Source organism: Pinus tabuliformis, chromosome 2_1 (genome assembly GCF_031772625.1).
Source record: "Pinus tabuliformis cultivar Carrire ecotype Pingquan chromosome 2_1, CPIR1, whole genome shotgun sequence".
Taxonomy (NCBI): domain Eukaryota; kingdom Viridiplantae; phylum Streptophyta; class Pinopsida; order Pinales; family Pinaceae; genus Pinus; species Pinus tabuliformis.
The window spans coordinates 761,825,774-761,837,093 of record NC_142299.1 but is presented as its reverse complement, the minus strand read 5'-3'; the positions used below and the strand labels follow the sequence as shown (position 1 = coordinate 761,837,093).

The window sequence follows — 11,320 nt, the reverse complement described above, 5'->3', positions numbered from 1 at the left end:
AAGATGCCACAAACGTTGTTTCATTAAGCAAAGTATGTGTTATATGTTCTAGATGGTTTATGTTGTATAGCTAAGTTTTCAAGTGTGTGATCGTAGTCAAGTTTTATCATTGTTCACATTAGTTCCACTGCTCCCACACTTAGCCAAATTTCGGAGTATCCTTATCAACCTAGCCTCAACCAACTTTCTTGAACTGCGCACTTCACATACGTAACCCTCAAGATTTTCCCTTGCCTATTGGAATTGTGCAACGCACACAAATCCCAACCTCCCTTAGCATTCAAAACTGTGGAGTGGTTTCCTCCAATGTCCTTCCCTCAACCCGAACCCAATGTCTCCAGAAACTGTGTAGTTTTTTCCCTTGACTACCCAGTCTGCCTTGCATCCTAAAATTGCATAGATGTGTCCTCCCACGACCTCATCCAATAGTAGTGCCTTTCATCCAGGTAAAAATTTGTAAATGTTTCCTCCCAGGGCCTCATTCCGCAACGGTCACTTCTCACTGAAAATACACAACAATTATGTCTCTCAGGGGCCACGAAGAAAGATGACATGATAGATGACTCTCAAGGAGCTGAGGATAAAAATAAGTAGACCAAGGAACCCAAGGTATGATAGAATATCGGGACCGCATGAAGACTCCATCTGATGCATAACCCTTTGGAGGCTAGCTATGGAAAACAAAGCACATATTTTGAAATACACCTCTTATTGTAGCTTAAAAGTTTGCTTATCGTTGTTGTATCATTCTGTCTTCAATGAAATGCATGGTTGCAAGAACTGAAAGTCGTTCCATTGTTTCCTGAACATGTCTTGCTCCATTTCACTTGTTTATTACATAGCTTAGAAGATGAAGAGAAATACCACTTGTTTATTTAAGCTACAGAGGTTGTGACCAACATGATCTTACGACTAACCAGGCACGATGCAAGGCATCTTATGTGGGATGAAATATGTTTAATGATATGTATATAGTTAGTACACTCCTTTGCATTAATCCTTGCTTTGTATCTGGCATGTACCCTCACTACTTATCAAATTTGGCTACCTGCTGCTAGTAGTCTCTTAGCTCTTTCCTGACAAAGCAAGGGTAGGAATTTCCTTCAACCTGATTTCTTCAGGGCTCTTCATAGAAAGTATAGAGCTAAGAGAAGGAGATGTGGAATATCACTATCAAACTCTTGAAAATACTTTTCATGTTTGAACATATTCAAACAATTAAGTTGCCACTCAACAACATTGTCAATATTGGAAGAGTCAAGAAAGATCACATCTCTAGATATTATAAACTTCTTATTCACTTCATCAAAAATATACATATAGTAAAGGACAACAAAAGTCATATATATATATATATACATAAACTTTGTGCAAAGTAAAAAAACATATAACTTAATAATCCTCACATGTCAAAAAGCCTTCTTTTCTTTGCAACTTGCCAAATCTCATAAATTTGTTCCCATTTCACCTCTGTCGTGTTAAAACCTATTAATGATATATGTATCAATGCATCAAGTGTGTTAATTGATAGTCTTATTATCCTTATATCTTTGATCATATTTTTCTTAGAGAACCCTCATTCACATGCGACGGTGCTCATTGGTATGACAAACATTGCTTGCCATAATTTTAGCATATTTGGATACCTAAAGTGCCAATCTTTGTTTGAGAAAATACTTTCCATGCATCTTCCATTAAGAATCTTTCTTTATTCAAATAAACCACGTCAATAAATTGATATAATTCTCTTTTACAAGTTGTAATATCAAACATTAGTACATTTTCACCTTCATTACATGTTTTATGTTGCAAATGTGAAAAAAGTATTTCAAGCCAATGCTTTACACTATTTTCTCTGACATAAATATCTGACGGGTAATGACAAGGACTAAACAAACTTGTTGGATTAAAAATATGAATATCTGGAAATCTTGAATCGAAACTCTCAATCAATGCTTGGACATAATTTCTTGTAAGTTGTATGCAACTCTGAAGGGAGCCCTCAGTGCAAGCTACCATTGGTTGTGACAATTGTTCATCATGGATTGAAATATACAAAAAATCATGTCTATGGGTATTCCCCTCTTTGTCAACATTTTCAAGGAAACCATCTTTGGAGTCTTTCAAAAATTTAGTAAGATGTAAAACACCTTCTACAAAAGAATTTAGTATACAAAAATATCTTTTAAGAGTATTTAGTGCATGGTTAATAGGTATTCCAAGAAATGTGACATCCACATTATCTTCTTGAAATTTTTCGTTTAGATTATTCAACTCCTTCAAAACATCAGCAAGCATTTTTAAACAAAATTGAATTAAAAAAATCCTTGCCTTATGATACAAATCCTTGCCTTATGATACAATGAATTCTTTCTTTCTCTCTTCTACACGCTCAAAATAGAGAGCCATAGAATCCCATGGATTTGAAGAACCTGCAAGGATTCTAATTCCATTATCTCTAATAAGGAAATGAGCTTATTATTTCTCTTTGCTAAATTTCCAACCCATGAGTATAGCTTGTTTGTTATTGTCTCAACATACAAATACTCAGGTATATTTTTCAAAGCATATGATGCTACAAGTGCTTCAATGAGTGCCAATCAAATTTGCTAAATCATTCTTTAGCAGTGTGACAAACCCATTTTCACATCCAACCATAGATGAAGCACCATCAGTCAAAACCTCTATTAGTTTCTCATTTTCCAACTACCTTGTTTCCTTTAAATTAACGATGGTATCAAATATAGTCTTTCCTTTTCCACTAGGAACAATAATCATTTTCATAAATTGTGTGACTGGAGGGCCCAAACCTTTTAAATCTAGATATGTAGAATACACAACAAGGTGTTGTTCCAAACCATTGTCTATACTTTCATCTAACATTATAGAGAAAAATGGATTTTCTAACACTTTTCTAGTTTGCACCTCTTCAAGATAATTTGATATAGAGTGAATGAATTTAGTAGCTTCTTTTATATTTATGTGGGAAGAATACTCCACTCGAGAAGGCATATTAGGCGTCTGTAGATGCATTTGAATATGACAAAGATCTTCATAAGTAAAAATTGAAATATCTTTTTTTGCAATAAAATATGCTAACTAAATGGTAGTTCTGACCATTTCCTTATTAGCCTCACTTATAGCCACTATGTGTTCTTTAATGGGATTTTCAAACCTTTCAGTGTCATACAAATTTCTCTGAGTTGATGTTTGATGAATAATGGATTTTGCATGAGTTCTCACAACATCATATTGAATTGTATTAAATCCATCTCCAATACCCCATGGACCTTGAGCCTTGTATTTCTCACAAATTTTACACTTCATATGAGTCTTGTGATATTCAACATTGATACTATACACCCAAGGATGTTTTATCATCCACTCTTCTCGGAATTCATGTTTTGAGAAGGCCTTCCTCCTCGAACTACTAGATCCACCATCGTGTCCTTCCTTTTTATTGCCAAGAATTTCTATATCAACAAAATACTCTTCATTCATATCTTCATTAGAATTATCATTCAAATGAGGTATATATGGAATATCTTTAACATTATAAGTCTTTGATGTTTTAAAATATACATAAAAAAAATTTAGTTGATTGACCCTTCCTTTTTGGAGGCATTTCTATTTAAATAATTTACCTACATGCAAAACAATTACAATAAATCACAATAATCAAATAAAGAGTGAAGGATTGATAGTCATTACATAAGCAAAGATGTCAAGATAATAAGGTGTAATTACTAAAGAATAGCACATTCCACCTTGAAGTGTATATGAATGTGGAATGAATTTTTTTATCTATTTGTAATAGTAGAATTTTATTAGTCACTCAAATTACATTTTGGTAATTTATGATGATAAAATCCCTTCAATAAATATGATATTTATTATGGTTCATTAGATTTCTTTGTTTTGATGAATGCTCCTTAAAAAATTACTAGACACTACCTATAGTTGTCACATACCCCGGGATGAATTTTTTTTTTATATTTATATCGCTATAAAGCGGGCGTTAATTTACTGTAAAAAGAATGGTTTAGATTTAATTTTTCCGAACTTATGGTCCAACGGGAAAAAGTTTTGGTTAACATCCTTCCGATGCCGGAATCAATTTTCTGCCGTATGCACTGTACAGAGGGTTCACTGCTGGCAGTGCCAGCACTTAACACCTGGGTATGGCATTTAATTTTGCCGGCTCAACCACGTGAAGGGATGAGGTCCGGGGTTTTCTGGAGTTCGCGCCCTCGTTTAGCACCACCTTGCTCAACGGTTGAGATGGATTGATGGTCATCCAAGGGCTGTGCTGCCCCGGATGTTCCACCACAGGTTTATCCGATGACACAAGGCTCAGACCGGCTTCCCAAGGTTTCCGCAGAGGCTCTGGCGAGCCAACTCCAACCCGTTCCGACTCTATACTGCCGCAGGATCGTCCTGGGTTTTTCAGTTCATTGAGAAACCATTCGGAGGCATCACATACACAGTCTAGATGTTTTTTTTCCTGGTAAGTTTACATTATGCGGTCTTACTGTGTTTGAATTCATCACTCTCGGCTCCTGTAATTTTTTTTAAGGAGTTTTGGGTTTTTGACTAATGTATGCTATGTTTGTTTCGATTTCATGGCAAGGTGCTGTCCAGCCTTCCGAGCCTGCTCCTGGAAAAAGGACATCTCCTTCCAGCGTTTTGACTCTACCGACTTCCCTACAGGTATGCTCTTTCCAATCACTCCATGAACAGTTGTCGGTGTTGATGGTTTCATGTAATGTCTAGTAACAGAGGGGGTTTCTCTCCCTCGTACCTCTTGACACAGCCCACGGCCCACAGCCTTACCTCTTTTCCACTGCTGGTCGCAGATAGCAGCAAGATGTCACACCAGACTTGTCCTGCGCCTCTCTGGTTACTAGGATTTTGGTTCCAGGTGGAGCCAAACTAACCCAAGATTCAGGGTTTAGCAGTGTTAACCTGTGTGGACATGCTCTCGTCTTTTCAGAATTGTTTGTAATTTCACTGTATTATTCCAGAATATGAATGGGTAAAGCTTTGGTGTATATCACTCATCGAATTGTAATGTTTAAACACCATCTTATACTTACTCCTTTTATTAATCACGATATTCGTAGCCCTCGGGGCTTTGCTAAGTATTATATCAGAGTATTGTTTCTATTCCTCTGCATGGGATGCTAAAAGTGATGGTTGTGTTTACTGGCAATTATAGCCCCAGGCTACGGGGATTGTTTACGGCTTTCTACAGATTTCATGCAGTTTCTGGTCATTCTTTAATTTAGTTTTTTTTTTGCATGGTCTCTTCTATTGACCTATGGCTGTGGATAATCGATTGACAACCCTCCTTACTGTTTAGGTAAAGAAAATTGCCTGGAGAACTTGCATGACTCTGTTGTCGGCATTTCCAGACTTGTATATGAATATACATATATTTGCGGCTTTTAGTCCCACTCAAAACTGGCTATCAGGAATTGGTTTTACATTCGAATTAATTCTCTATCAAATCTAATACCTCTGCTAGGAGTATTTGAGTTACTGCTCTGTCACAGTTATGTAAATAATTTCGTTCCAAGGTTTGCGGGTTGGCTGGAAGATATTAATTCATTTCTGTCATTCGTTTATATGCTTAATTATCTGCTTCCGTCATTCATTTATATGCTTACTGTCTGCTGCTGTTATAGTTTCATTAAAAGTTAGTTTTTGTACAATGGGGAGTTATCAGGGCTCGATGTGTTTACTTCCGTTTAAATACAGTTCCAATTTATCTACCCTTCGATATTTTGCTATAGCCGTCCGGTTTCTTATCTCACCTTAATCGTAACCCAGGCTTAACAACATCCCCAGGATTAAATATTGAGTCTGCATACTATGTTTTAATCCAGTTATTATTACCTCCCGCTGCATGATAAATTCTTCTTTTCTTTTAGTTCCGGCAAGGGTTTCTCCTAGGGGTAAAATACCCATTGTGCAGGTCTATACATAACCCTTAATAATTTCCGGTTTCATAGTTTGCTCTTGTCCAGTTACAGTGAGCCTGTAACTTTTACAGCTCCGAGCTACTTACTGTTCAGAAAAGTCTCTATGATTAGTCCTCAGACCCTAATCTCAGTTTCCGAATTTCCTCGCTCAAGGTATTTCTACCACCGCACAGGTTTTTCTGATTTTTGTTTTGCAATTGACTGAGGGGTAAAAGAACACTATTTATATACAGTTATCTGCTAATAACTCAAATAAACCAGACTCCTCACCCAATTCCTATGCAGAAATATATAAAATATTGAACATATTTCCTACCAAGAAACTTAGCAGATAATGTAACAGATGTCCAAGGGATTTTTTCCTACTTACCTGGTCGCTGCCTGGCGGATAAAATTCCTCAGTGGTTCACCTGAAATTCCTGCTGCTTCTTTGTTTGACCACCCAACCGTGAGACTCGTCCTTCAAGACCAGAGTATCCATGTCCACTCCAAATTACTAGCAAGTTTTATAACCTTAATATAACTTTGTCTTTAGTCATGTTGTAAGTTGGATGAAAATGATTAGTTATCTTGATAGCCTCAAGTTAGTGTTGTGTTTATTTATGATGTAAGTCAGCTGAAAATGATTAATAATCTTGATGAATGTATTTCAGGATGCATTCAGGGATTCCCATCAGGTGCTTCCTAGCATTGATGATGGAAACATTGAAAACCAATTGGCAGTTGTTGAATACGTTGAAGATATATACAAATTCTACAGGACAATTGAGGTATGTTTCTCTGTCAATGATTGCAGTTTCTTGTTAGGGTGAAGGTAAAGTTTTATTTTCCTTAACTGAAATTTGGCATTCATGTATGCCCAAGACGTGAGTTGCGTACCTCCAGATTATATGAGAAACCAGGTTAAAATCAACTCAAAGATGAGGGCAGTCGTGATTGATTGGTTGGTGGAGGTACACCTTTGTTCCTATGCTAGTTCCAACTTCCATTTGCTGTCAAACTTAGATCTAAAAGAGATTTATATGGTCTATCTCTTAGGCCTGACATCAAAATCTTAAAATTTTCAGGTGCATCTGGAATTGGAATTAATGCCAGAGACGTTGTATCTCACTGTGAACATCATTGACAGATACCTTTCTATTCAGAGTATTGCAAGGAAGAATTTGCCATTACTTGCTATCGCTGCAATGTTTATAGCTAGCAAATATGAAGAAGTCTGTCCTCCACATGTAGGATGACTTGCTGACATCTGTAAGAAAGGATGTGTATATATCTAATTAAAAGAACACTTTGTTGGCTATATAAAAGTACATACACCAGCAATATCTACTCCTACAGAAGATTACGCTTTATGCTGGAATCAGCACAAAAATTATATTATAATAGGTAACACAATATTGATAAGAGCTGGTTTATACTTGGCTACAGGTCAATGACTTCATCCACATCTTCCCAAATAAATGCACGTCAGAACAGATAGTGGCCATGGTAATTAGCTCTAACTGATAATTCTTTGTCATTGATTGCAACATAGTCTCCAAACATTCAGATTGACTGATCAATTGATAATAACTCTTCGCAGGAGTCTACGATATTAAAGCAACTGAACTTCAAGCTTACAGTTCCCACTCTGCCAGATGTATTCCTCCTCAGGTTTCTGAAGGCAGCTGATTCCAACAAAGTGGTAAAGTTTTGAATGACACCACTTTTTATATTGTTGAAAGCAGCCTGTGTGGCATTGATCAAATCTACTTTCGAAAATGCCTCATAAAATCTAGCATTCATGTTTTAAATTACTTTTCTTTACTGTATTCCTAATAATACCCTGCTGTATTGACAAGTCGTACTATCTATTATTCAGATGGAAAATCTAGCATTCTTCTTGGTTGAACTGTGTTTGCTTCAGTACATAATGAGCAAGTACAATCAATAAAATTTGTGTTAAGGGCTTTGAACACTTATCCACTATGGAAGGCTTGTTTTTTGATGTGGTTTTTGAAATATTCAATGTATTTTTTAAGTTGTTTGTGCAAGCGTTTTCAATAACAGTAGTGAAGGCTTATCTGGATCTCAAAATATTGTGCATAGTTGATGCTTTTCCCTCCTCTAGTTAGTTCATTCTTGTTTATTTTAATATTTTGTGTTTTTACAAACATTTTGCAGTATGGTCCACTTTTTATCGTTTTTGATAATATATCTCATGTATTTGATACTTGTAGGCCTTTAATTCATAAAAAACAGCCCAAAAATCTCAGAAATAGACACCTATAAATATAAACTAGTCATCAAATTTCAAGGAATATTTTTTCATGGGGCTGAAATCCTATTAAAATTTGGAACTAAATGCATATTTTCATATTTATGAGATGTTTACTGAACTAGATTTGTATGTGTTCATATTGAAATCTTGTTACTATGTATTAAATTACGAGAAGCTTGATGGCTAAATGTTGTTTTCTTTATGATCCTTAGTTACCATTTGTGAAGTGTTTTAAGTAACTGGTTACGGTTGATCTTATGTTGGATCCTTTATCGAAGGTTCTTAATGTAGGTTCTAATTATAGCCGGTGTGATAACTTGCCAGGTACCAAAGGGACTATCACATGCTTTGCATCATACTTGGTGTGCACCTCAATTTTCAATTCCATTATGGCATTAGCTGGGAATATCAATGTAAGACTTAAATTCTAAATACTGGGCAACCAGATATTATGTTTATTTTATCAGCATTTTGTATCTTAAAATGTAGTTTGTCATCGTTGTTTTATATATCTTACGATATTAGTTTTCATTATTTTGTTTTATATTTTGCAGTACTATGATGTTCGGAAGGAGTGCAATGGTGGCATGTGCTATGATTTTTCAAATATGGAGAATTACTTAAACCAGGGTTCCGTTAGGGATGCCCTGGGGGTTGGCAGTGGAAAATTTGTCTCCTGTAGCCCCTTGGTTTATGAAGCTATGCTTACTGACTGGATGCGGAATATGGAAGTTGGCATTCCAACACTCTTGGAGGATGGTGTTAAGTTGCTAGTTTATGCAGGAGAATATGATCTCATTTGCAATTGGTTAGGTAATGATACTGTATACATATAACATATTGTTTTTGTTTTGGACAATGACTTTATGATTTAGGTGTTAAGTCTGTTATTAACTTATTTGTAGTTGCATTTTTCAGGCTTGTCGGTCTAATATTCAAAATTGAAAAGTTAATTGTTCAAATTATGTGTCTTTCAGGCAATTCAAGATGGGTGAATTCCATGGATTGGTCTGGAAGTGAGAATTTCAAGAAGGCACCTCGATGATCATCTTTGATTTCGTTGTACAAGTAGATAATTTCTTCCTTACGGAATCTTTTATTTTGCTGCACCAGGTTCATGATGCAGGTCATATGGTCCCAATGGATCAGCCAAAAGTAGCCTTGGAGATGTTAAAACGCTGGACACAAGGAAGTATTACTGACGAAAATTCTCAAATTTTAAAGACAGTGACGGAGATGCCAGAGAAGAATTTCGAGAGTTAGTTATCTACTTAACTAGGAGAATTGCTCTCTTCACCTAGATTAATGTAAATATTTCTAGATTTGCAGTAGTGTGCATGATCCGGATTTAAACAAGAACACAACAAATCATAGAGATAACCATATACACAAAGATGCAGTGGAAATAATACTTCATTTCATTAATGGAAAATACTGAAATATGCTTACAACCAGAAATGGAAATAAACCAGCTAGGGCGATGGTAGCTTATCTCTGAGAAGAGATGTGATGGCTACATGCCTCTCAACTTTGTTACAATGAGGCTCGAAGGCCTATTTATTGTTGAGAAACAATGGAAAACCCTTAACATTCCAAAACCTAACCCTAGGAGATGAAACGCCAAACTGTGGGCCCCGTTTGGGGGTAAATTGGTACATCAACTTCCCGGGGTCGTAACTTTGGCATATGATCTCCGTTTGACGCGTACAATAGCTCATTAGAAAGATCTATCTGAGCACTATCATTGTTGGAATGGGCAACATCGGTCCATTCCATGGACCCATGTTGCCCTTGGATTCCCCAAAAAACGTCGTTTAGGGCCTCAAAACGGCTCCAGAAGTTCAGGACCCGAAAAACTGCTAAAAATAGTAAGTTGTGCTATAATTAAGGAAACTGAAAACGCTGAGAAAGACAATGGTGGGGGTCCAGGTGGACTTGGCAGGTGGCCACCAATATCCACCTGGATCATTCCTCCCCCCTTAGGAAGCAATGGTCCCCATTGCGTTGAGCTCCTCCATGAGATGAGGAAACTTCTGCTGAACTTGTTCCCTGGTGAGCCACTTGCCCTGCTGAAGGAGTTGGCCTGCTTTGACAACTCGATACAGTTGGATATTCTGTTGGCAAGTGTTCTTGATCTGTGTGTCCATGATCCGATCAGTTGCAGCTTGTTCCATGCAATATGGATTTAATTCTATCGGTTTGAGCTGTTCTGCAATGTCGGATGTGTCTAGCAATGGTGGAAAGTATGGCCGAAGGCGGTCCACATTGAACACTGGGTGCAGGCCAAGGAATGGGGGAATGCTGAGCTCAAATGCATTGTCTCCCATAGCCTTAGTAATGGTGTAAGGACCATATCGGAGTGGTCTCAATTTCCGATAGGCTCCAGTAAGGCGTTCCTTTTGCAAATGCAACCATACTTTGTCGCCCACCTGAAACTTGTGTGGCACCCGATGTTGATCATGTCGCTGCTTGTACTTGGCATTTGATTTCTCAAGAATGTCATGGACCTGCTGGCGAATATGTTGGATGCGCTCAATGAAGCTGGTGGCCTTATCTGTTTCGGACTGGACATGAGTTGAATTCATGTGAGTAGCTGCAAGGGGCATGGCCACATCAATGGGGCATAGTGGCTGGAATCCCAAACCCACCTGAAAAGGGCTATGGCCAGTGGAGCTGTGAAGAGCTCGGTTGTAGCTGTGCTGAACATAGGGGAGGCTCTTGTCCCATGTGCGTGGATGCTTTGAGTTATACATGCGCAAAATGTGCACAATCATCCTGTTGACAACCTCTGTCTGGCCATCAGTTTGAGGATGGAAGGCTGTGGACTTCGTGAGTTTGGTGTCCAGCATTGACCAGAGACTGGACCAAAATGTGCTGAGAAACCGACTGTCCCGATCTGAGATGATAGACTGTGGGATCCCAAAGTGCACCCACACTCGTTCAAAGAAGAGTTTAGCAGTGGCTTCTGCTGTGATATTCTTCTTGCAGGCCATCATAATGGCCATCTTCGAGAACCTGTCGACGACCACAAAAACACAGTCATTTCCATGCTTAGTGGAAGGAAGGCCTGACATGT

General features: G+C 37.6%; 2 protein-coding genes across 2 annotated transcripts; both read left to right on the top strand.

The window, feature by feature from the left end:
• Positions 1–6,799: 6,799 nt before the first annotated feature.
• LOC149202809 (G2/mitotic-specific cyclin S13-7-like) lies at positions 6,800–7,400 on the top strand. Its single transcript, XM_089400054.1, has 2 exons — positions 6,800–6,937; positions 7,052–7,400. The coding sequence occupies exons 1-2, from the start codon at positions 6,836–6,838 to the stop codon at positions 7,220–7,222; spliced, it is 273 nt and encodes a 90-aa protein (XP_089256180.1). The 5' UTR covers positions 6,800–6,835; the 3' UTR covers positions 7,223–7,400.
• Positions 7,401–8,573: 1,173 nt separating this feature from the next.
• LOC149202808 (serine carboxypeptidase-like) lies at positions 8,574–9,289 on the top strand. The gene is made up of 3 exons (XM_089401689.1): positions 8,574–8,657; positions 8,799–9,057; positions 9,222–9,289. Exons 1-3 carry the CDS (start codon positions 8,634–8,636, stop codon positions 9,287–9,289), a joined length of 351 nt encoding a protein of 116 aa, XP_089257815.1. The 5' UTR covers positions 8,574–8,633.
• Positions 9,290–11,320: the final 2,031 nt, after the last annotated feature.

Coding starts and splice junctions, on each gene's coding strand:
- LOC149202809 (XM_089400054.1), top strand. CDS start 6,836: ATGTATGCCCAAGACGTGAGTTGCGTACCTCCAGATTATATGAGAAAC. Junction 6,938..7,051: donor TGATTGATTGGTTGGTGGAG/GTACACCTTTGT, acceptor TAAAATTTTCAG/GTGCATCTGGAATTGGAATT.
- LOC149202808 (XM_089401689.1), top strand. CDS start 8,634: ATGGCATTAGCTGGGAATATCAAT. Junction 8,658..8,798: donor CATTAGCTGGGAATATCAAT/GTAAGACTTAAA, acceptor TATATTTTGCAG/TACTATGATGTTCGGAAGGA. Junction 9,058..9,221: donor TCTCATTTGCAATTGGTTAG/GTAATGATACTG, acceptor TGTGTCTTTCAG/GCAATTCAAGATGGGTGAAT.